The sequence below is a fragment of the Rhinolophus ferrumequinum genome, chromosome 22, assembly GCF_004115265.2.
Source record: "Rhinolophus ferrumequinum isolate MPI-CBG mRhiFer1 chromosome 22, mRhiFer1_v1.p, whole genome shotgun sequence".
NCBI classification, from domain to species: Eukaryota; Metazoa; Chordata; class Mammalia; order Chiroptera; family Rhinolophidae; genus Rhinolophus; species Rhinolophus ferrumequinum.
Window position 1 is genome coordinate 25,506,042 of NC_046305.1, and position 26,717 is coordinate 25,532,758.

The 26,717-nt window shown below is 35.5% G+C and overlaps 1 protein-coding gene across 2 annotated transcripts in view; it reads left to right on the top strand.

Moving 5' to 3' along the window:
* The window catches only part of NUCKS1 (nuclear casein kinase and cyclin dependent kinase substrate 1), a 31,209-nt gene extending 5,498 nt beyond the window's left edge, over nt 1-25,711 (top strand). The window contains exons 2-7 of one of the 2 annotated variants that reach the window (XM_033092438.1): nt 11,889-11,938; nt 13,544-13,649; nt 16,406-16,461; nt 18,354-18,506; nt 19,281-19,430; nt 20,385-25,711. In XM_033092438.1, coding sequence (XP_032948329.1) covers nt 11,889-11,938; nt 13,544-13,649; nt 16,406-16,461; nt 18,354-18,506; nt 19,281-19,430; nt 20,385-20,584 — 715 coding nt within the window. In that variant the 3' untranslated portion in view covers nt 20,585-25,711. The remainder of the gene's footprint in view (nt 1-11,888; nt 11,939-13,543; nt 13,650-16,405; nt 16,462-18,353; nt 18,507-19,280; nt 19,431-20,384) is intronic. The other variant, XM_033092439.1, reaches the window with a different exon arrangement.
* The last annotated feature ends 1,006 nt before the right edge of the window (nt 25,712-26,717 follow it).

The following is a 26,717-nucleotide window of genomic DNA, read 5'->3' on the forward strand; positions in this document are numbered from 1 at the left end:
TTTTCACATACACAAGAAAACTAAGAAGCCCCTCATTGTTGAGGTCAAGTCAGGTTTACCACCATAATAAGTTACAAAAAACTTGTGGTTTTCAGAACTTTGAATTTCTAAATTGTGGATTAGAGGTTTTGGACCTTTAACAGAAGTCCCTTTTTCAACCGTCAGTTTTAGAAAAAAACTCATGTTGAAACTTAATAGAGTTACCACTTACTAAGCAATTCTTTGTGCCAGAATATCCTGCCAGGTACTTTACACGTATTTCAAAATCTTGAAACAACTCTTCAAGTGAGGTATAAGTTATCTCTATTTCATAGGTATATGAGATAGCTGAGGCTTAGCTAAATTAAGTGACAGGCCCTGTTCACCTGACTTTAAGAGGTGAAGCAGGAATTCACATCCAAGTGTGGCCAACCTAAAGCCAGTGTAACCTTTGCTGTGATGCACACTGCGGTGAGGTGTTATTCTTTCTAATGTGAATAGTTCACTTTTCCATCTCTGGAGAGGGTTACAGTTCATAATATGACTTGTGGGGAAGACCAACTTTAATATGAGCTTGGGAAAAGGACAATTTTTGGAAGGAATAGAATATGTGAAGGGATTAAAGGAAGATACATCTGCATGTAGAGGAAAAAGCAGTGAAGTGTGAAGCTTTTGTGGGAAGAAATGTGAATGTTAGATGAGTGTGACATTGTTTTTAAGTGTATACATTTCATAGTACAGGGCATTTCCCTCTGACTAAAATAAGTGAATAGATTCCAAAGCCACTTAATAGCTACTATAAGAAAATTCATGGGCTCATTTTACATAGAAGTATAGATGCAAAAATGCCAAACAATGTTAGCTAACTGAATCCAATGTGTATTAAAATTTACAGTGCCAAAAAAGTGTACACATTTTAAGAAAGGAAAAAAACTATTAAAATTGTAATAATATATACTGATAACAGAAGATGAATACAAGTCTCGTTTGACTTCTGCATTTACAAGAGGTGCTCAATGTGGTTACCATCATCAGCATAATTTTAATAGTTTTTTTTTCCTTAAAATGTGTATGTATTTTTGGGTACCTTCTGTATATGATTGATTAGGATTTGTCCCAGGAACAAAAAATCTGTCACTGATTTATCATATTAAAAGACTAAAAAAAAACCATGGCATTTGAAAAGATTCAACACCTATTTTAACACTCAGTACGTTACAGTTAGAAGGAAATTAAGATTAATTAAAAATGGAGTTGATTGAACTTGACAAAAGTTACAAACTAAGGTAAGTTGTTGAGTTTTTATTGTTTTAAATCAATTAGCAATAAAACTATTGGAGGGAGATATCAGTGGCACAGTGAAAGAAACCCTGGGTATTGGGAGACTTGGGTTTCAGCCTCTGTTTAATAGTACCTTGCATTTACGAAGCATTTTACAATTATCAAGCTTTTTCTTAGATTTCTTCCAGCTCTAAAAATAAATATGAAGGAGACAATAATTTTGAATAAAGAAAGGGAGATTGTTTTTATTTACTTATTTTTATGTATTTGGTCTGTTTTTCTCAGAAATACAAAACAAGGCCACCATACTGTGTAAGTCCGGGACACCCCCCACATTATGGTCCATGTGGATGGTACCACTCTGGGGTTAATAAGGTTTAGAGTGCACAGCCAGATGGTTGCCATGTAAACTTGGTTACTGAAACTTAACAATGAAGTTATTGAGCATGCTGTGAACTGTTACTTCTGTTTGCATTTGTTAAATTCTTGGCTGCAAAGATAGAAATAAATGTGACTCATTACTCTAGATTAGAAAGAAATATCTAGAGGTAGTCTCAGTTTAGGAGGCTGCCATGTTGTGCACAATAGGAGAAAACATTTACCACAGGATCACTTTGGTCAAACTGGGGCATCCCTTCGTTTTGTCTTAAAAAATTACAGTCTAGATTCTAGGAAGAGGAACTGATAATAGAATTGCATTGCCGTATTTTTAAATAACTACTATAAAAATAGCTATAATATGGGTCTTTGAAATACTTTAGGTGCAGAGACCACAAGTTGTCAGAGTGTTTCAACTGGGTAAATGTCTTCAGTATCTATTCTTCTTAGTATCTATTTTTGAGTTGTGCACCTGTTCAGTTACCTGCTAATGAGCAAGGTTATCTTCAGGGAGATTGCATCTGTTGAGACAAAATGACCCGGAAGATGAACTACTTGAGAAACTAAAAATTAGCTTATTGAGAAGTAAAAATCCACCTTGCTTTTCATTGGGCTGGGATAATAGACACAGCAGTCTGTCTTCCACTGATAGGCTGCAGCTGTAAAGATTTATAATGATTCTCTAAAATCAGAGACATCAGAAACTTTGCTGTTTGAAATGATGTAAGAATGAAACCTCACACTTTTGTCAGAACTTAAGTCCTTTTGACAGAGAACCAGCCTCAGTATACAACTTCAGAGCTTCAGAGGAGGGGCTGCTAGACACAAAATTCCACATCTACCTTAACTTTGCCAAGAAGTAGGATGAGAGATCCACTTTGCAATCCAGACTTAATGTTGACCCCTTTACACACTGTCGTTTTGTGCGTTGAACCTATCAAGGCACTGCTTTATTTAAATTTCACCTAAATTCTACTCTTCCCCGAATCCTGTAAGTGTTCCTGTTGGGTTAAGATGCTCCACACTTCTGATGTGTTGTCGCCTTCATTGTAATGAGTCAATAAACCTGACTTTGGAGGGCTACAGATTTGTCTCTGGTGATTGGGTTAAAAAAACTGAGGAAGATTCCACTGAGGTTTCTGACACCCTCTCTTACTGCAGGCAGGACTCTACTTGGTAATGTGCACATCTGAGACCCTTTCAGTTTCACCTGTTTGAGATTTTTCTGTCCCTAATTGCATAGTATTTGCACTGAACTTCTGTTGGCAAAAATTTAGCCCATTTTATTTATCTAAAACTTTATCTTATACTCACTGAAATTTATGTGTGACTTTTAAGCGAAATAGTGTCCTGCATGGAGAATATATGGTGGAACTGAATATGTTTTGGGAATAAGGACTGCCATACAAGAGTTAATATTCATCTGGGCTAAAACATTAGCATGTTGATTTTTTAAAAAAAGCTTTAGTAGGGAATTGTGACAGTCCTCTAATAAACAGATGTGGCTCGCTCATTCAGGACCACTTCGTTCCTTTTTCTGTAGAAAACAGAAACTTGCTTTCTATTTGACAAACTTTTGTCAAAGCACTTTTAGGAGCTCTTTCCTATGATTTTTTGTTTGTTTTGCTTGTATCCTGTGACTTTTTAAATTTTATGTTTAATAGTAAATAACAGAATGATGTAAGATTCAGTCAAAGCAATATATGTTAGCCAAAAGTAACTTAAATGAAGCAATTATAAGAAATTACCCTGAATTAAGTATCCTGGCTTCTGTGAACTAATATTCTTATATCCTCAGAAAATTTGGCATATGAACAATCTTTGAGGGATAGAAGAATAGAGATAAATGTCCTAAGTTTTAAAGGGGGGAAATAGTTAATATGCAAAAACTTTAATGGCATCAGTGCTGTGGAGGCGTTAGATTTGTGAACCTTTAGGAAAGGATTTGAGAGTCAGCACGTGTCCACAGTACCCTGTAAGGGTGTAGGGTTGGATGGGCTTGAGTTGCAAAATGAACTTTGCCAGTTCATGCCTTGTGGCTGTAATAAAGTTACTTAGCCTTTCTGAGCATTAGATTTTTCAGATAAAATTGAATTGATGTTAATTAGCTCTTCTTGGGAGATTATTGTGAGAATTAAATAAGAATTTAGGTGAAGTGTCTGGCACATAGTAACTGCTGTTGTAATTATTGATAAAAGTCAGTGTGGATTCACTAAAAAACAGTCTCGTAGATCAGTATTCTTCATAATGTTGGCTTTCAGGGATATCAAGCATTTGATTCAAATTTTATTTTTAAAATATAGGTAATTTAGCAGGTTTCTTTAATGCAGGACTTTCAAAGTTTTAACATGTTTAAGGAGGTCATAATATCCAAATTGGTCTGACCAGGAAACCTTTAGAAAACCTATCTTGACGGAATACAAGTTGAAAAATTGTGTAATGAGAAAATTTTTTAAATTTGAAATTATGAGACAAATTTATGTTCTTAAAGTTATTCTTTTACTTTTAATTAGCTATGTTTTATTTTGTGGTTCCTGGGAATATTTTCTGTGAACAAAGAAGGTTTATTCCTAAAGAGTTTAACTATCATTGATTTAAAACGAACTCATGTGCTTTTTAAAAAACTTATTAGACTAAAAGAATACTGTTAAAATACTGGGTTTCTCTTTCAACAGGAGTTTTAACAGAGCTTCACATGAGGTCCTTGTGGGGAAAATGAAGAAATATAGAGCAGAATGATAGTTGACTGTGATGGACTTGTGCCTTAGTAGCCATACCCAGAGAAGGCTCATTGATGTCAACCTGGGAGAATATTTCCACTGATGCCCTAAAGGGCTTTGTTCTTGGCCTATGCTGATGAAGTTTGCAGATAATATGAATTTGGGAAATAAAAAATACATGTTGAAGTGAAGTATCAGTATACAAAAAGGTTTCAGATTTTGGGAAAAGAAGGTTTTAGTCATTGTAATTGCAATATCCAGTCCATTGAGTAATATAACTTAGATCTTGGATTGCATTAGTACAAGTGTAGAATAGAATAGGAAGAGGAAGGTCATAACCCTGATCTGCCTCCCCACCCCCACCCCCGCACCTTTTTAAAACCATATCTTGTTTAGATTGGGACATTGCTGATAGACTTGACTAAATCTGAGGTGTTGGTAGGAAAGCAACGAGGTCCTGAGGATGCTTGAACTATGTCATGAGGAAGCATTAAAGGAACCCCAGAAGAAGAAAGCGGAAACTCGTAAATTTTAAGAGCTGCTCTGTGGAGGAGAGGTTAGATTTAGACCATGGTAATACCAGGAGGTAGACAAGATAGAAATAGTGAGTGGACTTCAGAGGAAGATTTCACCTGTTGAGAACTGTTTCATTGTTGGAGTTTTCTCCTAGGCTGCCTTGGGAGAGATCATGCGAGGTTTTTAGTCACTCCCTTCTAGGGACATTTGTTGATAGGATGAGTTTAGGGTAAGATTGGATTCGATGGTCTCAAGTCCATCTGGTATCATCATCCTATCACCAAAACCCCCTCCCCCAAACACACGCACACACTGGCCTCCAAACTGATAGTTTTTATGAGTGCTTAAGCTTGAAAAAAGGGATTTTTTTTAAAAAAAAAAGCTACAGGATTTAAATAGGAAGATGTTATTTTTGTGGCTATGGATCAATAACAAGTTTTTTGTAAAGGAAAAATTAAAAACAGCTTTGGAAATCTCTTTGCAATCCACTTTTTAGTCTAAAGCAGTGGCTCTCAGACTTTTTTGATGAGGTTCTAATAAATTTTACATTGCAATTTCCTACACACAAGAACACAAACCTGAAACAAGTTTAGAAGCTTACCATTATTTAGGTACAGTTTTCTCTGATATTTTCTATTTGCGTTTTCTTTTAAAATGCTCGTTATATGCCAGTAAATTCTTTTTCAGACCCAGTAGTAGATTGTGACCTATAGATTAACATTGTTCTACAGGATCTCATTGATCTGATGAAATGAGATTTTTTCTTTTTACCACCTAGGTGATTGGTGAAAAGAGCTATGCTGGCTATTTTGGATTTTTCAAAACTCAGATTTCAAATGCACTTTCAAGTGCCTAATGAGAAACTTGTTAAATTATACAAAGTTCGCAAGGTGGTTTTTGTTATGCCCTGCATTTACCAGAACAATATTACTTTACTTTACCAGAACAATATTACTTATTCAGGGTAAAAATGGAAGTACAGTCAGCTTGATTGAGCTAAAGAAAGTAGTAGATTGTCTAAGTCGCTCTATTTGCCTGGAGAAAAGGGTTTTGTGCTTTTTAAGTGGTATAAAACTTAAGGTGTCAATAATTAAATGTGGATTTCTGTTTAAAAGTTCTGCTTCCTCACCTGGAACTTGCTTGTTACTTTTCTCCATATTTTGATGCGCAGGTTTATCATAAAGTAGTACTGGATTATGTGGTTTTAGTTATTTTCTCATCTGTAAAGTTAAGAGGTTAGATGCTATCATCGCAAAGGTATGGTAATTTCCATCTGAAATAATTGTAATCCTTGACTCTTCAGAATGTTGGTTTTACATATGTCACATTTCAGGAATATGTTTTGGTCCTAGATGGTTGCTGCTACAAGAAAGAAAAAGCATATGGAAGGTAGACTTACCAGTATTTAGTAGAAAGAAGTCAACTTCTGATTAAGAGTGAAAGAAAAAAATCCTTTTGCTTCTAAACTGCTTGAGTTATCAACGTTTGGTACGCAGAACAACTCTTTTAGTGTTCTTTGTCTAGCTTCCCACTTTACCTTTCATTTTTTGCACTTTCATACAAAAGTGGAAGCTTCTCATGGCAGCCCTCCGGTGATCATCCCAGAATTGGTTCATTGTGACCAAGGTACATTTAGAATCTAAATAGATTATTATATCAGCTTTTAAATAAGAGCAGGCACATAATTGAAGTTTTTGTATTCCCAAATTTTGTATTTAAACATTCGTTTTTCTTACTGGGTTACAGTTGTCTTTTCTAAAGTGTAAACTTTTAGACTTGTTTAGATGGAACTCCAGTTGATTTGAGTGATAGAAATTGATCTAACTTGTATGGTGGCTTTAAGATAGCCACTTTCTCTGACCTAAATGGTAACCTGCAAACTTTATCACAAAGTTGGAAATAATATTATAATAGGGGTATTTTGGTATTCTCATTTTAATGAAATGAGCAACAAAATCTTTTAAGACATTCTTTCTAAATGGTATTAAAACAAATTCCGTATTTCCCCGAAAATAAGACCTAACCAGACCATCAGCTCTAATGCATCTTTTGGAGCAAAAATTAATATAAGACCAGGTATTGTATTATATTATACCTGGTATTATATTTATATTATATTAAGAACCGGTATTATATTAAAATAAGACTGGGTCTTACATTAATTTTTGCTCCAAAAGGCGCATTAGAACTGATGGTCTAGCTATGTCTTATTTTCAGGGAAACACGGTATTCTAAGACATCCATATTTTAAAACAAGACTTAATCGTGTTCAAATAATAATTAAGTGTTCAAGATTGCAGTGATATTCTGGGTGGAATGAGTTAGTGCTTAAAAGTAATAATAGCAATTGATTGGATAGTTGTGTACTTGGCACTCACAATAATCTTGAGAGATAGGTATTGTTATTCCTGTTTTACAGGTGAGGAAACTGAAGTTCAGTGAGGGGAAGTAATTGCTCAAGGACATACAAGTAGTAAGTGGCAGAGCTAGGATTTAAACCAATTTCCAAAATCTGTGTTTCTAACCTCTATGCTGTATTGAAGTTTTATTTTGTCCTCCCAGTTTTGGTTGTTGATGCTCATTTTACACTGAAGAGTTAGTTTAGCTTTGGCATTTAATTTAAGTAATGGTATTTTGAGGAATTGAATGTTCCTTTGTTTTTAACTAGGAATAGAATTTCCCATGCCCTTAGACTTAAATATTACTCTTAAGTGTTGTCTATCCCAATATATCTGGTCAGTTTCCAATTTACATAGGAATAAGTTCATCAAAAATATTTCAAGCCGGGCAGAAGAGGTACAGCAGGAGAACAGGAGAAAGACCAAAAAAAAAAAAAAAAAAATATTTCAAGCCTAAAGCAAATCTCCAATAGTGGAAATAGTATGTTTTGAATCGCAGCTTTAGAAGGCAGGAAATGAACCAAACTATTAGTATAAATCAATGACATTGAATGAAACTTGTTATCATAGATATTTTATTTAAATTATTCTTTTGCCTCTTTAGCATTTTTAGATTGAGGCTTTTTTTTTGACTAGTTACTCATAAGACAAGATTGCTTCTATATTAGTATTTTGCTTTACTCAGGTTTTAGTTTTTGTGATAAATGACATTTATGTAAGATAATTCTGGCAGTTTTCACATTGAAAGTTAAAATATTTTGTATTTCAAAGGAAGGAGTGATCTTCCGATTTAATTTTGAAAAATTTAATTATATAATGTCAATGTAGTCCACATGGCAGTTTTGTAATACTTGTTGAAAACTAGGGTAGAAAAAATACACTAAATAGTTGCCTTTTTAATTTATTAGATTTAAAGTAACAAGTTCTTCACTATGGAAGAAACTAAATTTTCCTTTGTAGTTAAGGACAGTGCTGACTAAATGTCTGACAGGCTGAAAACTCCAGTGGCACATACATCTTTTACTGATACCTTTTCCCACCCCAAATCCTTTGCAGATGCCAAGTCCATTCACTCATCAAACACATCTCTTGAATTTGGTGTTCTGAATGAAAGAGAGATGACCCCGTCCTCAAGAAATTCGATTTAGTAAGAAAGACAGACATTTAGTAAATTTTATAGTACCAAAGATGGAAGATGTTGAGGTAAGACTGTATCTAATACCATGTTTCCCCAAAAATAAGACTTAGCTGGACAATCAGCTCTAATGTGTCTTTTGGAGCAAAAATTAATGTAAGACTTGGTCTTATTTTACTATAAGACCAGGTCTATAAAATATATAATAATATATTTGTTACATTATATTATAATATGTTATATATGTAATATACTGGGTCTAATATAATATTAAGACCAGGTCTTATATTAATTTTTGCTCCAAAAGACTCATTAGAGCTGATTGTCCAGCTAGGTCTTATTTTTGGGGAAATACGGTATGAGTGGGATTGATATGAACAGCAGTTTAGGCCAAGGTCAGCATGACCAGGTGGTAAAAAACAATATGATTGGCGTAATTAACAAAGTTCCTGGGTTGCTTGATTGTTAAGTGGCAAGAGATGAGAATTTAAGGAGATGATGTTATCTTTTAAACTATCTTATAAAATTAGGTTTCTAACAGATCCCTCAAATTTGGCCCTGAGAGCAAAAAGTTCAGAAAACCTTGGAGTGCCTAGTTTTTACCTCGCTCTGTACCAGAAACGTGGGTGTAAGATATGGTTCTTACTTTCAGGAAGCTCAGATTAGTGAAGAAAAAAATGATACAGCGATACTAAACTTCAATATAACTTTATTTAATTTGTAGAGTAACATTTTAGATCTGTCAGCAACTTAGGTTATCAGTTTCAACAGAGGAGGATCTCAGGCCCCGAGAAATTAGTGATTTGCTTCAAGTTCTAGAACCAGAACCCAGGATTGCTACTAACAAAGATTCTGTACTTTATAATTCCTTTCTGAAGTGTTCCACTACTAGGGATACAATAAGAGTGTAACTATCATTGGCAAACTGTTAGAAAGTTCTTTATGGTGAACCCACACAATCTGATCACCAAAGCCAAGCAGTTATGTTTACTACTGCCTTCGTTTCAAAACTGTCAAGTAGCTAATATGTTTTCCTTCATTCAAGTTAAAAATCTAAATTATTCAGTTGTTCTTAGTATGACATACCCTTCACCATTCTAGTTACCCTTCTTCATATAGTCTCATAGGATGTATTTGTTGATTTACGGTACCCAGAAATTGTAGCAATATTTTAGTGGCGATCCTGCCAGCATGGATAAACTGGAATAATTATGCCTGCAATTTCACACCCTATACATTAATTATTAGAGATTAAGACTTAAAAGTCCCTCTTCTGGATACTTGCCTTCACTTGGTTCCATGTTCTATTTTCCTTGATTGTAAGTAATGCAGGAAATGATTATCTTTGCTTTATGATCATTATACTGTTTCTCATGGCATCCGTCATTTAAAAATCACTATTTTGCTAGAACATGGTAGGCATTTGATTTCCCAAAATACTTTTTTTTTTAGAAAAAATGTTTTTATTTTACTCTTTTTTTAAATTGTAGTAGCATAACAAAATTCACTATCTTAACCATTTTTTAGTGTACAGTTCAGTAGTGTTAAATATATTCACATTGTTGTGTACCCAATCTCCAGAACTCTTTCTCTTGCAAAACTGAAACTATACATACCATTAACTCCCCATACCCCCTACCCCAGCTCCTGACAGTCACCATTCTTCTTTCTGTCTCTATGAATTTAACTACTCTAGGTACATCTGATAAGTGAAATTAACAGTCATGTTTTTTTTAAATTAACTTTACTAATAGAATGGTGTCTTTGACATATAAACTCAGCTTTAAAAAAAAACATACAGTTGGCCCTGAACAACATGGGGATTAGAGGCGGCCACCCCCATACAGTCAAAAATCTGAGTATAACTTTTGACTCCCTCAAAACTAACTACTAATACCTACTGTTGACTGGAAGCCTTACTGATAACATAAACAGTTCGTTAACACTTGTATGTTATACAAGGTCTAACAATTAAGTTTGCTAACTCTTCCTCGAAAAAGTGCTACATACGCCATCTGACAATTAAGTTTGCGAACTTGCCACCGTGTTAACATGGGCAGCACTGTACGAACAGCTTGGTAAGGTTTCATAACCTTGGTATATCAGTGTCTCACAGCTGTGTTCATGTTGACGTGTGACGGTGTCTCGCTGAGTGGTGTTCATTGTTGAGTATTTTTGTGTGCCGTCGTGAGAATGTCTGAGCTTGAATTAGAGCAACAAATAAATACTAAATTTCTTGTTAAACTTGGCAAGAGTGGAAGTGAAATCAGGGACATGTTAGTCCAAGTTTATGGGGATAACACCATGAAGAAAATGGCAGTGTATAAATGGATTAAACGTTTTTCTGAGGGGAGAGAATGCGTCACTGATGAAGAGAGGTCAAGGGGGCCAGTAACGAGCAGAACTGATGAAAACATTGCAAACATTTGTCAAATTGTGTGTCAGAATTGTCGGCTGACTGCGAGAAGCGTAGCAGACCAAGTAAACATCCATAGAGAAACAGGAAAATCTTAACTGAAAATCTTGGCATGAGAAAGTTGTGTGCAAAAATGGTCTGGAAGGAGCTCACCGATGAACAAAAGCAAAGGAGAGTCGAAGTTTGCCAAGACCTTTTGGAGAGTCAAGAGGATGTTTTGGGCTGTGTTATCACTGGTGATGAAACATGGGTATACCAGTACGACCCTGAAACAAAGCGTCAGATTGCACAATGGAAGTCAGCCAATTCTCCACGACCAAAAAGTTCCATCCAAATCAAGAGTCAAAATGATGTTGCCTACCTTTTTTGATATCATAGGGATTATTCATTATGAATTTGTACCAACTGGACAGTTAACCAAGTTTACTATTTGAAGGTGCTGAAAAGCCTGCATGAAAAAGTTAGACGACCTGAACTTTTAGCCAACAATTCATGACTTGCATCGACAATGCACCAGCTCACACGGCACTGTCTGTGAGGGAGTTTTTATCCAGTAAACAAATAACTATTGGAACACCCTCCCTGTCACCATAATTTGTATATTATAATGTAATTTAAAAATCATTTTGCCTTGAAAAAAACTCAGCAATAACCTTGTTTATTAGGTATACATGTATATGTACATATAGCAGTAAGGAAAAATAACATTTACAGTTTTGGTTTATGCACATGTGATACCTCTGCATATAAAATACAAATGGGACTTTGGCTTATTTTGATGTTTTTTGTATATATTAGGGAGGTGGGAGGTTGTTTTGTGGGAAAGTAGTATTTGAGCTATTACTGAGATGAGCAATATAAGAATTGTAATTTGAAATACTTTTGGCTTAAGCAACACATTCTTCTAACAAAATGTTAAGCTTTTTGGCTGAGGTCAGGACAGGACTTACTGAAAAATAATTTTCAGAGAACTAGTTCAAATTCTGTTTATGAAAAAATGTTCTAATATCTTAGGAAAGTCCTACATGCATTTTAATGATCTTAATTAGAATTTCTTTTTACAGAAATAGGAAGGTCGTTGATTATTCACAGTTTCAGGAATCTGATGATGCTGGTAAGTTTTATGATTTCAATAAATTATATGTTGGGCCCTGCTCGTACAAGAATCACTAGCTTATGTACTGTTTTATTATGCTTTTGGGAATGGGTTTTATTTTTTACTTTTAGACTATATAAATTACATTAAGATCTGTGTCACCCAAAACAAAAGTTGAACTTGCTTGGATTTTAACTTTTCCTTAGTAAATCATTGATAAAAACACTTGAATAAGTTTTTTCTTACCTGGTTTTGGAGTCCAAAGTTTAAATGTGCAATGATTCTGATGCAGTGTTTATTAGTTAATATATCTCCTGCTGTAATCACAGTTAAAACTTTTACCTTATAATAGGGAATATTTTAGTTTTTGTATAATAAAGTAGCTAAGATGAGAGTATTTTGTGAAACAATTTTGATTTGTGAACTGATTTCATCATGGAATGAGTAGTGTATCTTAAATGTTAGCCATAAAAATGTCTCTTTAGAATATGTCCATAATCTCATTATTTTCCAAATGCATTTACTATTCTTTTTTTAAATCTAATATTACTTTATAAAGATAATATGTGCACTTTGGGAAAACTTAAAAATGCAGAAATGTATGAAGAAAGGTAAAAACATAACATATAATCCAACCTCCCAGAGGGAATACTAACATTTATTAAATGTTTGCTAAAATGTTTGCATTTACTCATTTAATCCCTCAGAACAATCCTGTTAAAATGGGATATATATTGTTTCCATTTTACAGTAAGGAAACTTGAGGCAAAGGTTGGACTCAAGTTCCTTTAGCCAGCAAATGGCCATTTTAACCATTTTGTTGAAAAAGCTTTTAACTTTTTAAAATATATATATAGTTGAAGTCTTGCTATAGAATTTTTGTGTTCTGTCCCTCTCCCACCCCACCCCTACTTAAGAATATCTTTCTCGTGTTACTAAAAGTTACTTGAAAAATTCCTATTGATGGTCGTATGCTGTTCCATAATAGAATTTATAATGTATCCGTCATGTCATTGCTGAATCTCCAGACTACTTCCAGATTCTCACCCTTATATATATAATGGTGGAGTAAACCATTTTGGAAATAAACACCTTTGAGGTGGGGTAGTTTTTTTAAGTTTTATAGGGCTTTTGAAATTGGAGGTATTTTCCTCAAGTACCAGAGTACTCTACTTAATACTTTAATTTAAAAGTAATTTACTTGATAACAGAAATTGTATTAGGATTGTAGATTGTGGGATCTTTACATTCTAAAATGCTCATAATATAGCCATATTACTCTAAGAGTTTTCAAATTAATATGAAGATGTGGAAACATGTGGAAATCTTTAATAAAAGGTAGGATATAAAATGATAAGAGATATTTGGCTATAGATATATTAAAACAGACATGAGAACTAGTGGTAATATGCAAAAATGGAAATGATTGAGTTAAGGTGGTGGGACTGGGACAGAAAAAGAATTTATTTTTTTTTTAAAGGAGAGAAAATTATTTGGGAAATCCTGCCCCCTCACCATTTAAATAGCATGAGAGATAATTATCTTGGTAAGTGCAATGGTAATTTCTACATGTAGAAATCATAATATATATAGTTCACTGAATTTGAAAAATGCTCTGTTTAGACGAAGATTATGGAAGAGATTCAGGTCCTCCAGCTAAGAAAATTCGATCATCTCCCCGAGAAGCTAAAAATAAGAGGCGATCTGGAAAGAATTCACAGGAAGATAGGTAAGAGGCATTGTTAATTTGTTTCTGTTCACACTGTCTACCACTCTGAGATGAGGGTACTTTCTGATCTGTAAATTGGTGGAATCTTCATTTATTTTGGGAAGGCACTCGTGGTCTATTTAATGTTGTTTTGCATATTTCATCTTAGGCAGTGCTTCTGAGTCTAGAGGTTAGCCTTTTTAAGGTCTTGAGGCTTGCTTGGACTCAACCAGAATCCAAGGTGATCTCCAAGAATGCCTTTGTTGCTACCCAAACCTCTGTACGTAAGCAGAAAGATTAAGTATGTAATTTGTTACCTAAGGTTAGTATTGATGTTTTCATTGTAGTGATAGCAAATAACGAGTGGACCTTCCTCATTCAGTCACAAATCACTGGTAGAATCATAACCAAAGCTTATAGAATTTTAAGTTGTATAGTCTGCTGAGTTTTACTGTCTATAATCAGTTCTGCTTTGTTTAGATAATCGAATCATTTTGGGCAGTTTCCTTTCCCTTAGTTTTATAAATGAGTTCAGACAAATTGTAATTTTAACTAAAATTGCCTCACGAGACCAGGGTATTGTACTTTTGCCTCTGCTCTTACAAGTATACACATACACTTTCATACTCAGTGTGGCGTAACTGTAAAACCTCCTTGATGATGGTGATAGCTACCATTTATGATATGTGCTAGTCTCTAGTATGTGCTAATTTATATTCATTATCATTTAATTCTCACAACACCTTTATTAGGGAAAGTAGTATTAACTTAGAGAGATTCAGTGATTTACCCACGGTTACGCATCAGATAGGCCAACAGGTTTTGCAACCGTGTCTGTTAGACTTTTTTATTGGGGAATATTGGGGACCAGTGTGTTTTTCCAGGACCCAACAATTCCAGGTCAAGTCGTTGTTTTCAGTCTAGTTGTGGAGGGCGCAGCTCACTGGCCCTTATGGGAATCGAACCGGCGACCTTGGTGTTATGAGCACTATGCTCAAACCAACTGAGCCAACCGGCTATCTCGGAAGTCCATTTTTTAAATATGAGAAGTTCAAAGATATGAAGTAATATTTCTTACTAGTTACCTACTTACCTTCAAGCACTAAAATCACTATAATAAAGTCCCAGGCAGAAGTCTTTCCATTCTTTCCATTTACAGGATGCTAAATTTGTAGAAATAGTAGTACTAAATACTAACTACAGTATTTTTTTTGTTTGCTTGTATCGCTAACCTCTAGTATTTTCTTTCTTGGAGAATTTCAGAAACGTGGTTTTGAGGAAAAATAAGGCAAAATTATACTATGGGGACAAGTCTTTCATAGTTGCACAGTATATCTCTAATCCAGTTTTATGTAACAGCTCAACTTAGAACTTTCATTATATTTGTTAGTTATATTTCTTTTAGGAACGAGCTTCTTTGTGGCCTATGATAATGTCTCCTCAATGTAATTGATATCTATCCTAAATTTTTCCTTGTTATAGTCATTTGTTTTTATTTTTCTTTCCCAAGTGTCAGGAATGGTTGAAAATAAATACAGCTTTTATTGCCATTTGTATTAAGTGCCTTACATGTTTATTCCCTCAGACCATATTATGTTGATTTTTCTCTTGGTCTTTACTTGATAGTTCAGCTTTTACTTGACTTTGATGTAATGGGACTCGAGGATTAATGGTTTCTATAAACTCAAGAACTAGACAAAATAATATAATTCTTTATCATTGTCAAGGACTTGTGAGTTAAATGCTTATTTGACATAAAAACATTTATATAGAGCAGTCACACGTTTCAGAATTACAGTGTTTCTTGGATCGATTGCTTAGTAAAGAAATATGTTTAGTTTTCTCTTAATTTAGTAATCTTGGGTTCAGTAGTTTGTCATTTGAGTGTGGTCTACATTATGGGAAATACCAAAAGAGATTTAGAAGACCTGCTGTTAGAGAAAGGAAAGCTATGAAAGCAGTTTTTATGTATGAGAGTTTCTTTTTTCATTTGTCAGAATTTCTCATGGAATCATAAAATTTTAGCACTGAAGAGGAGTACCAAATGATTTGCCTGAGACCATAAAACTAATTACAAAGATGAGACACTAGAACCCAGAGTCCCAAGTTACGATTTGTGAGGACATAAAATGTGCATCTTTGTGACTTTAAAAATTGTTTCATAAAACTTGGAAACTCCTCCCTATTTTACTTTGTGGTGATTTTGATCTCACTTTATTTTCTCTGGGATACAAGGCAGGCCAATGTGCTCATGTTTCTGATACATAGAAATATTTACTTAATTAATTTGTTTTCATTTTGCTTTAGATAAATTTTTAGGCATATTTTAATTTATATAACTGAATTCCAATTTTCTTTAATAATTTAGATTTTTTTTTTGCATCTGTGTTTAGTGCTCTCCATTTATTTGCCTACTTTACCACCATTGAGACATTATATAATTGTAGTATTTTTATATTCTGCCTCTAACACAGAATTTTTTTCTTATGAACTAGGCCTTATCCACAGGTGAGAAATTTTCAGACTATGTTGAGATACCTTCTTTTTTCCCTTGGGTTCTTTGGAAGCAGTGGTTTCCCAAAGTAGATAAACTTGTGCTGATTCACCTGTAAAATAGAGAAATAATGGAAGCAACTTTACTTCTCAGCATCTGTCTGAATATTTTATGTATAAAGGACGTTTTCTTCAGTGTTCTTCGCCAGTCAGATACCAGAGATCTACATTCACTTAGATTTTGATCTCATAACTTTTAAACATTTTATTCCTTCCCCTTATAGTGAGGACTCAGAAGAAAAAGATGTGAAGACCAAGAAAGATGATTCTCACTCAGCAGGTAATAAAAAATTTTTAATGTAATAGGTATAATTCTCAATTTATTGATTGGACACTTTAATAAACAGTTTTATAGTAATTCCTGGCGCTGTTGTAAATACTGGCATTATACAGATGTTCCCATCTTTGAAGAGCTTATAGTGATTCTAAATCCTGGTGGTTTATGACAGTCATCCAGGGTTTTTTTTTGACATACTTCTGCTCCTTCCCACTCCAGAATTTCTGATTCAGTAGGTCTACGTGGGACTTTGGGGCTTTGTTTGTTTGTTTGTTTTTAAGTATTTACAGATTATTTTTATGCATAGTCAAGATTGAAAACCATTTATATGAACATATGAAAGACATGAAACTAAATAGAATAATAAGAACATATATAATGCTAAGTGAAATAGACGCATAAAAAGAGGGGAGTGATCAACTCTGGGTTGAAAAGCAAACAAAGGTTAGTTTCAATCCTACTCTTTTTTTAGCTGGGAAGTAATCCTTTGAAACAGTAGCCACAGGGAACACTTTTTTCTGCAAGAATTTTAATTTAAAAGAATTGATGAGTATACTCCATGGCCAAAGAAAATATTAAATCTTGATTACTTATTGTTGGCATTTATTATTACTCTTTTAAATTGAACCCTTCTAAGAATTGAGAGTTTATTCCATATTACTCCCAACCACTTTAGTTTTGACCTACAGTCCCCTGCATTTGCCTTCCTGGATCTCCCTTTAAAAGTATACTGCTATTTAGCTGGTATGTGGAGGGTAGACAGAGTTCCACTGAATGCGCTCCCCTGGGCTGTTTTGCTTTCATTCCATTTCAAGTCTGCTACCTGACTGTTGAAATTGGAAAAATAAATTGTATTAACCTTTTGTACTATCTAGTGATGTTACGATAATATAATGTGCAGTTTTATTCATCTGCCTCATGCACTTTAATTCGAATCTCTTGCATTTATTAGTTTATTGAGTACTTCTCAAGAGAAACAACTCTGCACTAGCACTAATCATAGCTCCTATCAGGTAGGTTTAATTTTGAGTTTACCAAGTCAGCTCTTATTCCCTGTGTCTGTTTGTCTCTAGATGAGGTTTTTGGCAGTGAAAGGGATGCTTGAACACGGACCAGTGCAAGGCTTCTAGGACTACAGTGCTTCCAGAACAGAAACAACTAAACTTGAACAGAATAAGGGAGTCTCAAGTCCAGGCAAAGGGCTGTAGGTAGAGACCAACACAAGTAGACCTTGATCTAGATAGAGCCAGTAGGCCGGCAGCCTCCCCTTTGACCAGATTTATTCACAAACACAACTCTGTTGAATTTTTTTTAAATTGACAAACTATAGCATATGAAAGTAATTTTTATAAGCTTGTATTAAGATCTAATTGATATAAATATGTGCTTTAAAGATTTCCCTCAATCCGCTCTAAATTAAAATGACCACACCTCACTCCTTGAAAAGGATAGTTTTGCCTAATTTTAAGATCTACAGATGTTTTGTATCTTAGAATAAATACAATTGGAAGATAGTCTTCCCCTCTTCTATTTAAAAATATTTAACTTCAGTTTCTAAAAGCTGTGAACATATATTTAAATGTATTTGAGAATTTTAGGGCAAAGCAATGATATAAGTTTAAAGTGTGTTACAGAAGGCATGTGTTCACACCTAAATGTGCTTTATTATTGTTTAAAACTACATGCCTAAGTTATTTTACATGTAATAGTGGGGTACGTAACCTTATTCAAGTTTATTCTTTAAATTTTAGCTCCCCTTTTGTAGGAATTGTAAAGGATAGACTTTATCCTTTTTTAATGAAATAAAGTTGCCGGTTATATCTCATATTGGCTTTTCTAGTTAGCTGTGAAATAAACAAAACTTGGATCATTGCATCATAACTTTGATATTGCAGAGGACAGTGAAGATGAAAAAGAAGATCATAAAAATGTGCGCCAACAACGGCAGGCAGCATCTAAAGCAGCTTCTAAACAGAGAGAGATGCTCATGGAAGATGTGGGCAGTGAAGAAGAAGAAGAAGAAGAGGATGAGGCACCATTCCAGGAGAGTACGTAAAGTTGGCTTGTGACTTTGATCATGATTGTACGTTGTGACCTCGATTATTTTGGCATTTTTGTGGATGCTAAATGTTACAAACGATCCCTTAAATTACTCACTGTTAGAAGAGATGATAGTTTTGATATCTGTTGATATTTTAAAAGGTTCAAAGATTCTCTTGATTATGCTGCCCATCATTTGTACTCAAATACTTAATGAACAGTTGTTAGAGTAAGAGTTACATGGTCATTGCTATGATTAAGATTTGTATTTTAGCCTGGTAGAAAATGATGTAGACCTCCTTTCCTGACAAAAAAGTGTTAATAACAGAATTTAGATGTTTCACAGGTTACTCAGATTAATTAGTTACATGTATTATTGTTTTACATATAGTTTTCTTGTTTCATTTATTCATAGTTGGGCCAAACACACCAAGTCAGTTTTGTTTCATTTCCCTGGTCTCACCAGTACTATATGGAAATGACACAACTACCAAAAGTCGTTTGATGGCTTCAATTGTTATTCAGATTAAATTCTGTCTCTTCCTGTTTTCAAGCTTCTCTTCAAACAAGTCAGTCATGTAACCTTCATGTGCATGCTAAACTCATTTTATAGGTGGGGCCAGTGACAACTCCAACTAAATTGGTAGTACAGCTACAAATAGAATCCAAGAGGGTTTGACTCCCAACTCCCATCCTCCAGTCATTCTTTGCACTCTCTCCCTTTGTTCACTTGGAAGGATGTATACATTAAGTTGGACGTTGAAATTCTTCTTTCCTCTCAGAAGATTCCGGCAGCGATGAAGATTTTCTAATGGAAGATGACGATGATAGTGACTATGGCAGTTCAAAAAAGAAAAACAAAAAGATGGTTAAGAAGTCCAAACCTGAGAGAAAAGAAAAGAAAATGCCCAAACCCAGGCTAAAGGCTACAGGTGAACTGAAATTAAATTACTGCTTTAAAAAATTTCAAAAACAAAGAAACTTTCTCTACAGAAATTCTTCATTAGCGCTTGGCATTGGCCACATAGTTAATCAAGAATAAACTAATTCTGAAAGGATCCTCTCTTCTGTACCTGAAAATATCATTTATTTAGTAATAAGGACTTTAGCCCGACTACGAGTCTGCTGGCTTAGCACTGCTCTTGTACATAAGCAAGATTTAGGAATGACCTAAGCGTGTTAGGCAAGGTGTTAGAAACACTGCGTCAACGTCGCCATTATTGCCCTTTTTTCCCCACCAAGATCCCAATCCCAGCAGCTCGTGAAGACTTGAAATTGTGGGAACGCACACCTATGTAATACATTTAAGTTCTATGTTCTGATCCCTACATCATCCTCTGTGCTAGCGGAACAAAGCGACACTTGACGACATGCATTCATTTTCCTTGAGCCCTTGAGGTTTCTGTCAGATACTCTCTTAGAGCTAAGTTTGTCATTAAAGCAGAAAGCTATATTTGCTTTTTTTTTATTCTGGCAAATAGAACTGGTGATTTTTAAACCTTTCATTCATCACTCTTATTGGGAATCCTGGAACTATCAAAAGTTATTTGATGGCTTCCATTTCTACTCAGATTGTCATATCCTTTCTTCTTCTTGACCCACTTTTTAAACATAAACAACTTTTAGTTTCACAAGCCACTAAGAATGATCAGTTTCTGTAGCATCCTGTTGCTTTATTATAAGGATTACTGCTAACAACATTACAGTGCTGGTCAAAGGTGATTGGAAACCATGTCCACCATGATTTTTTAGTAAGTTTTGGGTGTTGTCTTTATAGATTTTATTCTTACGATTGATTGGGACGGGGTGGGGGGTGTTGTAGCTGATTTTTATTAAAGACATTTTCTTCTCTTCCCTTCTCCACATTGGTACTTTTCTTCTCTTAGTGACGCCAAGTCCTGTGAAAGGCAAAGGGAGAGTGGGCCGCCCCGCAGCTTCAAAGGCCTCAAAGGAAAAGACTCCTTCTCCCAAAGAAGATGACGAGGAACCGGAAAGCCCTCCAGAAAAGAAAACATGTGCAAGCCCTCCACCTGAGAAGTCCGGAGATGAAGGGTCCGAATATGAAGCCCCATCTGGGGAGGATTAAAAGTGATGGTGGTTTGGGGAGAGATTTTATTAAAAAAAGAGGGGGAAAAAAGGAAAAAAAGAAAACCTTCTTAAGATAGAACATGGTTTTGGCTATGGCTTGACTCATGGGCTTTCAGTGCTTTTTTTCCTTTTGTTAAAAGTAATATTTTCTCTCTCTTTTTTTTTAAGGAAACCATTGTATGTTTAATTTACCTTTTTGTCTATTAGTCTTCTCTTTGCCACCACCCTCTCTTCCCCCCCTTCCCAATGAAAGCCATGTCAAATTAATCACTGGATTGACTGCTTCATCTTTTTATTTTTAATGGAAGGTATACCACAGTTGTAAAACAATAAGATTTGAAATGAACACTATGGAAATGTTGCTTTTTGCTAAACAGTAGCAAGTTGAGCAGTAATCAAAAACATAGAAGGGTTTTAGTTTAAAATGATTTTCTTTCTCTACTTGGACTTTTTTTTTAAATCAGTTGTCATCTAATACAAGTTTATATATCTATATACGCAAATATAGATGTCTAAAAAAAATCATGACTAAACTTCCACTGATGGGGCAGGTAGGAAAAGATGAATTCTGAATTGTTACTAAAAGTATCCATATTTTTTACCTTGGGGGCAGAACAGGGAATGGGGTTACCTGACCTTGTTTGAGGGTGTGGTTTTTGGGCGTATTTTTTCCATCACTTGTTATCTCAAAGAGACTCAGAGCCAGTGGTCCTTTTATCCTGCTACATTCTTTAAGGAACTTGAGAAAAAAAAAAACAAGGGCCGCCAAATCTTAAATCACTCTTGATTTCCTATTTCATTCTCTAATGATTCATGTTTTAAAATATATATGTATCTGTTGTTTCTTGGATAAAATTTTACCAAGGGTCAAAAAATAACCCTAGGATTTAAATGGCAAGAACTATACATCACAGTGGATGTCTTCTCAAACTGACAATGTTTAGGTTTTAAGCAAATAAAGTACCAGTTAATGTGAAACTCATTCACAAAAGACTTGAGATGTTTCCTTTATAAAAACAATTGAAATTCTTTTATGCCATAAAATGTGCATTAAGATCTCATGAACCATGCTCAGTTTTTATTGGGAATAGAATATTTTTCCTATTCATACACCTGTCTGCCCATTTCTTTATAGCAGCATGGGATGAAGTGCGTCTCTCGGCTTCCTGCTACTGAGTAGGATCCCACTGCACACCGTCCCCTGGTGCCTACCAGCCCTGCTATAGGACATGCCTTCTCCTGGCCCTGGCTCCATTACTTCACATCCTGTGCTTGATGGGAGTGTGTTAAATGCTGCTTCCGCACTATTCAGTTTGCTTTTGTCTTTTTACTGGTGCCCCTGCTTACTGCTCATATTGCTTAAAGCGGGAATTGAAGGGGCCCAGCAGGGCTAGAGAAAGCATACATTCAGGAGGCCTATGTGCAGTTGGTAACAGACTTTTTACATGCCTTATGAGAACAGTCGGCTTAGATCTGTTAAGTCTGATCCTCCATATTCTGTTACCATGAGCTTCTGGAAGCAAAGGATAGGGGCCATCGTGTGCTAAGAAGTTGAAAAATTAGTGCAGTTTAACCTGCCTTTATCTAGATTTGCTTCCTGAATATCTTAACGTGTGTGGTTTACTTTCTTTTAATTACAGCATTTTTTTTTTTCAGACAACATGGCTTTCTTGCAGATGTTCCTAGAACAAAAGGTTATTTAAGGAATATTTTTACTCTGATTTTTAAGACACTTTAAGGAATACTCTTACTCTGTTATTTAAAATAAAAAACACCCAGAAGCAGAGAGTCATTTCACTGTTGCACTATGTGTTAAAGAATGAATTTGAAGATTTTAGTACTTGGCCAAAAATGCAAAGCTTGAACATAAGTAGCAGTTGGATTGTTATCTTTCATGATGGTTAACTATCGTTGTGAACTCGGTAATGAGGGTGTTTGCTTTAGTGGGTTTGTTCAGGTATCCAATTTTAACAAGGTTTGTGTTCATATAGTAGGATCAGTGTTTCCACCATGCACTTCTATTTTTAGGGGTTTATAACTTTAAGTCTTACATTCCTAGTAACATTTGGGCTTTTGTGAATATTGTGGGGAAAGGGGTCTTTTAAAACTTTAGCTTCAGTACGCTATGTAACACAGTCTCTTTAATATAGTAATCTGCACTGACAACTCTGATCCGCGCACATTCTGTAGAGGCCATCTTGTCTTCTAGGTTACTCGTGTGCATTTGGTTGGGCTTTTTGTTTGGGATCCCTTTTTAAAAAATTAATTCATGGGATTAAAAAATGTATTATATATTTCTATTAGACTGGACAAAAGAATCTATGTCCCCAAGTGAGACAGGCTCTGAATGACCTTTGTTTTCTCCACTTTGTATTGATGATTTAAAACACTCTGGTCTTCCCCTCAAATCATGCATGCAAATAGGAGGGCAGCTGTGGTGTCTCAACTGGAAACAGGTGCTCACTAGTCAGGCTTGATAGTGATGTCAGGACGGCTTACAAGCCATAAACTGCTAGCGGCTGGCATCGGTAGTGCCCTTGCCAACTCCCTCCTTTTCTCTAGTGTGCCTCTGGTGAAATGGCAATAGCGTTCACTGTCGTGTTTTGCAGTGCTCAGGAAATGGGACATTAACTTGGATGGTTCTTATTGGTGTTGAGTGAATTCTCTGTGTTAGCTCTATGAGGTTTACCTCGGAACATGGATTTCGGCAGCTATGCTGACTGACACTACATGCTAGCTCTTAAGATTTTTTTTTTCCTAGACTTCCCAACTAGACATAGTAAGTTACTAGGGTAGCTTACATCTTATTAAATCTATTATTAAATCTTATTAAATCTATCTGTAACTTGCTGCTGCTTTTAGCCCTCCCCACCACAGATTGGAATAAATGGAGCGGGCCCAAAGGATACGTTTTAATTTCAGTAATGGTACATTTGTCCTTTCTAAAAACATCTCGCCCTTTCATTTCTTCACTCGCTACTGAGTCCATAAAGGAAAATGAATGGGTGTGTCCTCCTTAGGGAGGTAAAAGAGTGGACGTCTTTTAATCTGGAAGAATAGTTGATTTCCCATGAAGGAGCTTTGATACTGATTTTTCTGTCATGATAACTGGTTTGCCCTACGTTCAATCCTCAATTCAATACTTATTCTTGGTACTGGTTCAAATAGCATTTTCTCATAAGTCACTAGTAATCAAGAGTAGAATTTGAAGTTACCATCCAGTAAAGTTTTTGCCACTCTTAGGGATAGTTTGCTAAACTGAACTGGATACTTTTAAAAAATAATATTTTTTAGCCGTGACCATTCAAATAACAAGTAGATTTTAGAGCACTGGTTGGGGAAACGGGATAGTGCTTTTCTTTAAGCAAACCAGTTTAGGAGATGCTTGAGAGTGGGAGAAAGGCAGGCGCAGAAGTTAATGCCTGGAGCAACAGGGAGAGCTTTATGAAAGCTCTGGTGGCCATTGTCACTGCTGCAAAGAATGGGAGTGTCTGCATCACCAGTAGCTGCACTGAAGCAGAAACTGTCAGCCCAATTTGGAAAGGAAGAAACCTGGGCGCTGGTGTTTCCCGCATTCTGACTTAGACACTTAAACAGAACCAGTAATACACATTTCCTGCCACAGGACAGGAAAACTGACAAGCCGGTTGCTCTTCAGGTTAAAAAATTGTCATTTTCTCTGTGCTTGGAGCTGGATTATTTGGAAAGGGAATTAGTTTCTTGTTTGAATATTTGGACATCGAACTATAGCCAAATTTCAATCTGCAACCCATTTTCCCTTTCTCTTGGGAGAAACTTGATGCAAGGTGACTCTGAATCCCAAGTCCCTAAGCTACACCTTTTTTTCAAAACCTAATTCACAAAATTCACAGTGGTGCTGACTGTGTATTAACCACTATTGGGAAAAGTCCCATAAAACCTGCCTGTTGCCATGCCAATGGAGTGACTGAACTGGTGACATCTGTTTGAGCATGCTTTGTGTGGCTGGTGGAATGCCACCATTGTGCGTACACTTTGTACATCAGGGGTGAAGGGAGGGTTTTCTAGATTTATGGGGGGAGAGTAAAATGGGGATTTCTTTTTTCTTTTTCAAGGGGGTGTAGGGGTATAGTTCTCAGCTTATGCCCTAAATAACATGTATAAAACCCCCTGAAGTATTGCGTGGGTGTGTGCGAGAGAGTGTGTATATGTCTGGCAAACCTTTGTCTTCTGGAAATTAGTGAATTCTTTTTCCTCCAGAAGTATTTGTTACAAGATTTGTAAATAAGAGCTCTACTTAGTTTTGTTTACCATGAACATGTTGCAGCAAACCTTATACACCTAGTTACTGGATTTAAGGAAAGACTTGCCAGGTTAAGCAGCAGCCAAGTTGTCAATAATTGCTTGCCTTGATTCAGACTTCATTTTGCCAGCTCTAAAATTCTCAGTCTTCCTTAATTTTAGTCCTTCATGTTTTACGTTCTGAGCAGGAAGTGTAAAAGAGGAACCTGCTTACATGTATTTAATTATAAGTCCATGGGCTGAGACCAGGGCATCCTTTTCTTAATACTGCAATGTTGCTAAGATACGTGATCATACACCAGAGGGTTGGGCATTCTTGCAATACCTTAACAGTGCTGAAATCTGCAGCATGGTACTAAGGAAGGTAAAGTTTGAATGTAACCACTTTATTTAAAAAGTTTTAATTTAAATGAAATGGGATCGAAGTGAACATGATTTTGTTGACCATGTTCGTGAATTATAGATGCAACATGCATTGGTAGACTTGTGTGGTGGTCTTTTGTGATACTTAATTTTTACATATCCCCGTCTGTATGTATCTGCATAGACAAAGAAAAAACAACCCCTGCTTTCTTTTATTGAAGGGTTTCCAGGACTGCGTGTCTGCTCCTGAGCTCTGTTTTAAGTATGTGTATCCTTTGCTTGTATTTTGTATTAAAAAATAAGAAAAAAGAACCCTTTATTGTTGAGCATGTTGGCATTGTCCCCTTTATTTTTCTTTTTTTTTTTTCCTCTTTTTGGGACATATGAAACAAGTTATTCTTTTTCTGTATCTTTTTTTTTCTTTTGTAAACTTTTTTTGTTTTGTTTAAAAATGGCTTTATAAAAGGGCTTTTATAACCCAGATGTGTGCTCTGTGTACTTCTTGTAACACTCCCAAGCAAAGACAGCAACCTGTAAAGCTGATCACCTTGGCCTGTCAGCTCCCAGTCCAACCTGACTTTGCGGTGGGGTTTGGGGGAGGGCACTGCTTCCTGAAAGAATTCTTTAGAAGCTAACAGTGACCATCGCTCTTTTTGGTAACAAGGAAAGCATGTGTCAAAAATCAAAGGGAGTAATTAATACTTCACAGAGTCTGGATTCAAGAGGCAGATTCACTAACTTGATTCATCAAGGAAGAACTGACGACGGTGCGTGAGGATTCCTAGTTAGCATTTTTCTTCGTGTTCACATCCAAGATTATGAAGTGTGGAGGGCAAAGTTCTTTAAACACTCATAATAAAGGATAATGTTTATACTCACAAAACACATTAGCATTCAATTTCAAATACCCATAAAAACTATACTGTCTTGCAATTTTAGAGTTAAATATTCTTAAGTGGTAAAAATGCTACAAGATCCCTCATTTAGAATTGGGCTGATAATGTAGCTAGTAGGGCTTTTTTCAACCTGCCCCTTGTTTATGTTCTTGCCTTGTCATGCAAATATTTAGTTAACATGTAAACTCAACTTGGCTTTGAAATTAAATGCTTTCTGCATGCTGTTATCCCTCCGTGACATCATTTCTTAAGAGTTGTTTGTCCCAGGTCAAAGTTGACTTCGGAAGAATGTTAACCAGCCCTTCAGAATGTTAACCAGCCCTTCGTTCTCATAATATGTAGGTGTTTTATGACTTAACATACCAGATTTTTGTTTCAGTAAAATGCTGAAAAAATACAATCTGTTTTAAAGGATTTCAAAAACCAGGTGGACAAACATCAGAGGCATAGAGGTTCGATTTGGTAAAAACATTTGGAGCTCCCTGGACCCCTACCCCTGAGCATTACTATGCAGTAATTTAACACTAGCTATACAGCACTTGGCAGTTTATGAAGAGTTTATATATTACCTCATTCAGTTTTCCCAACAAG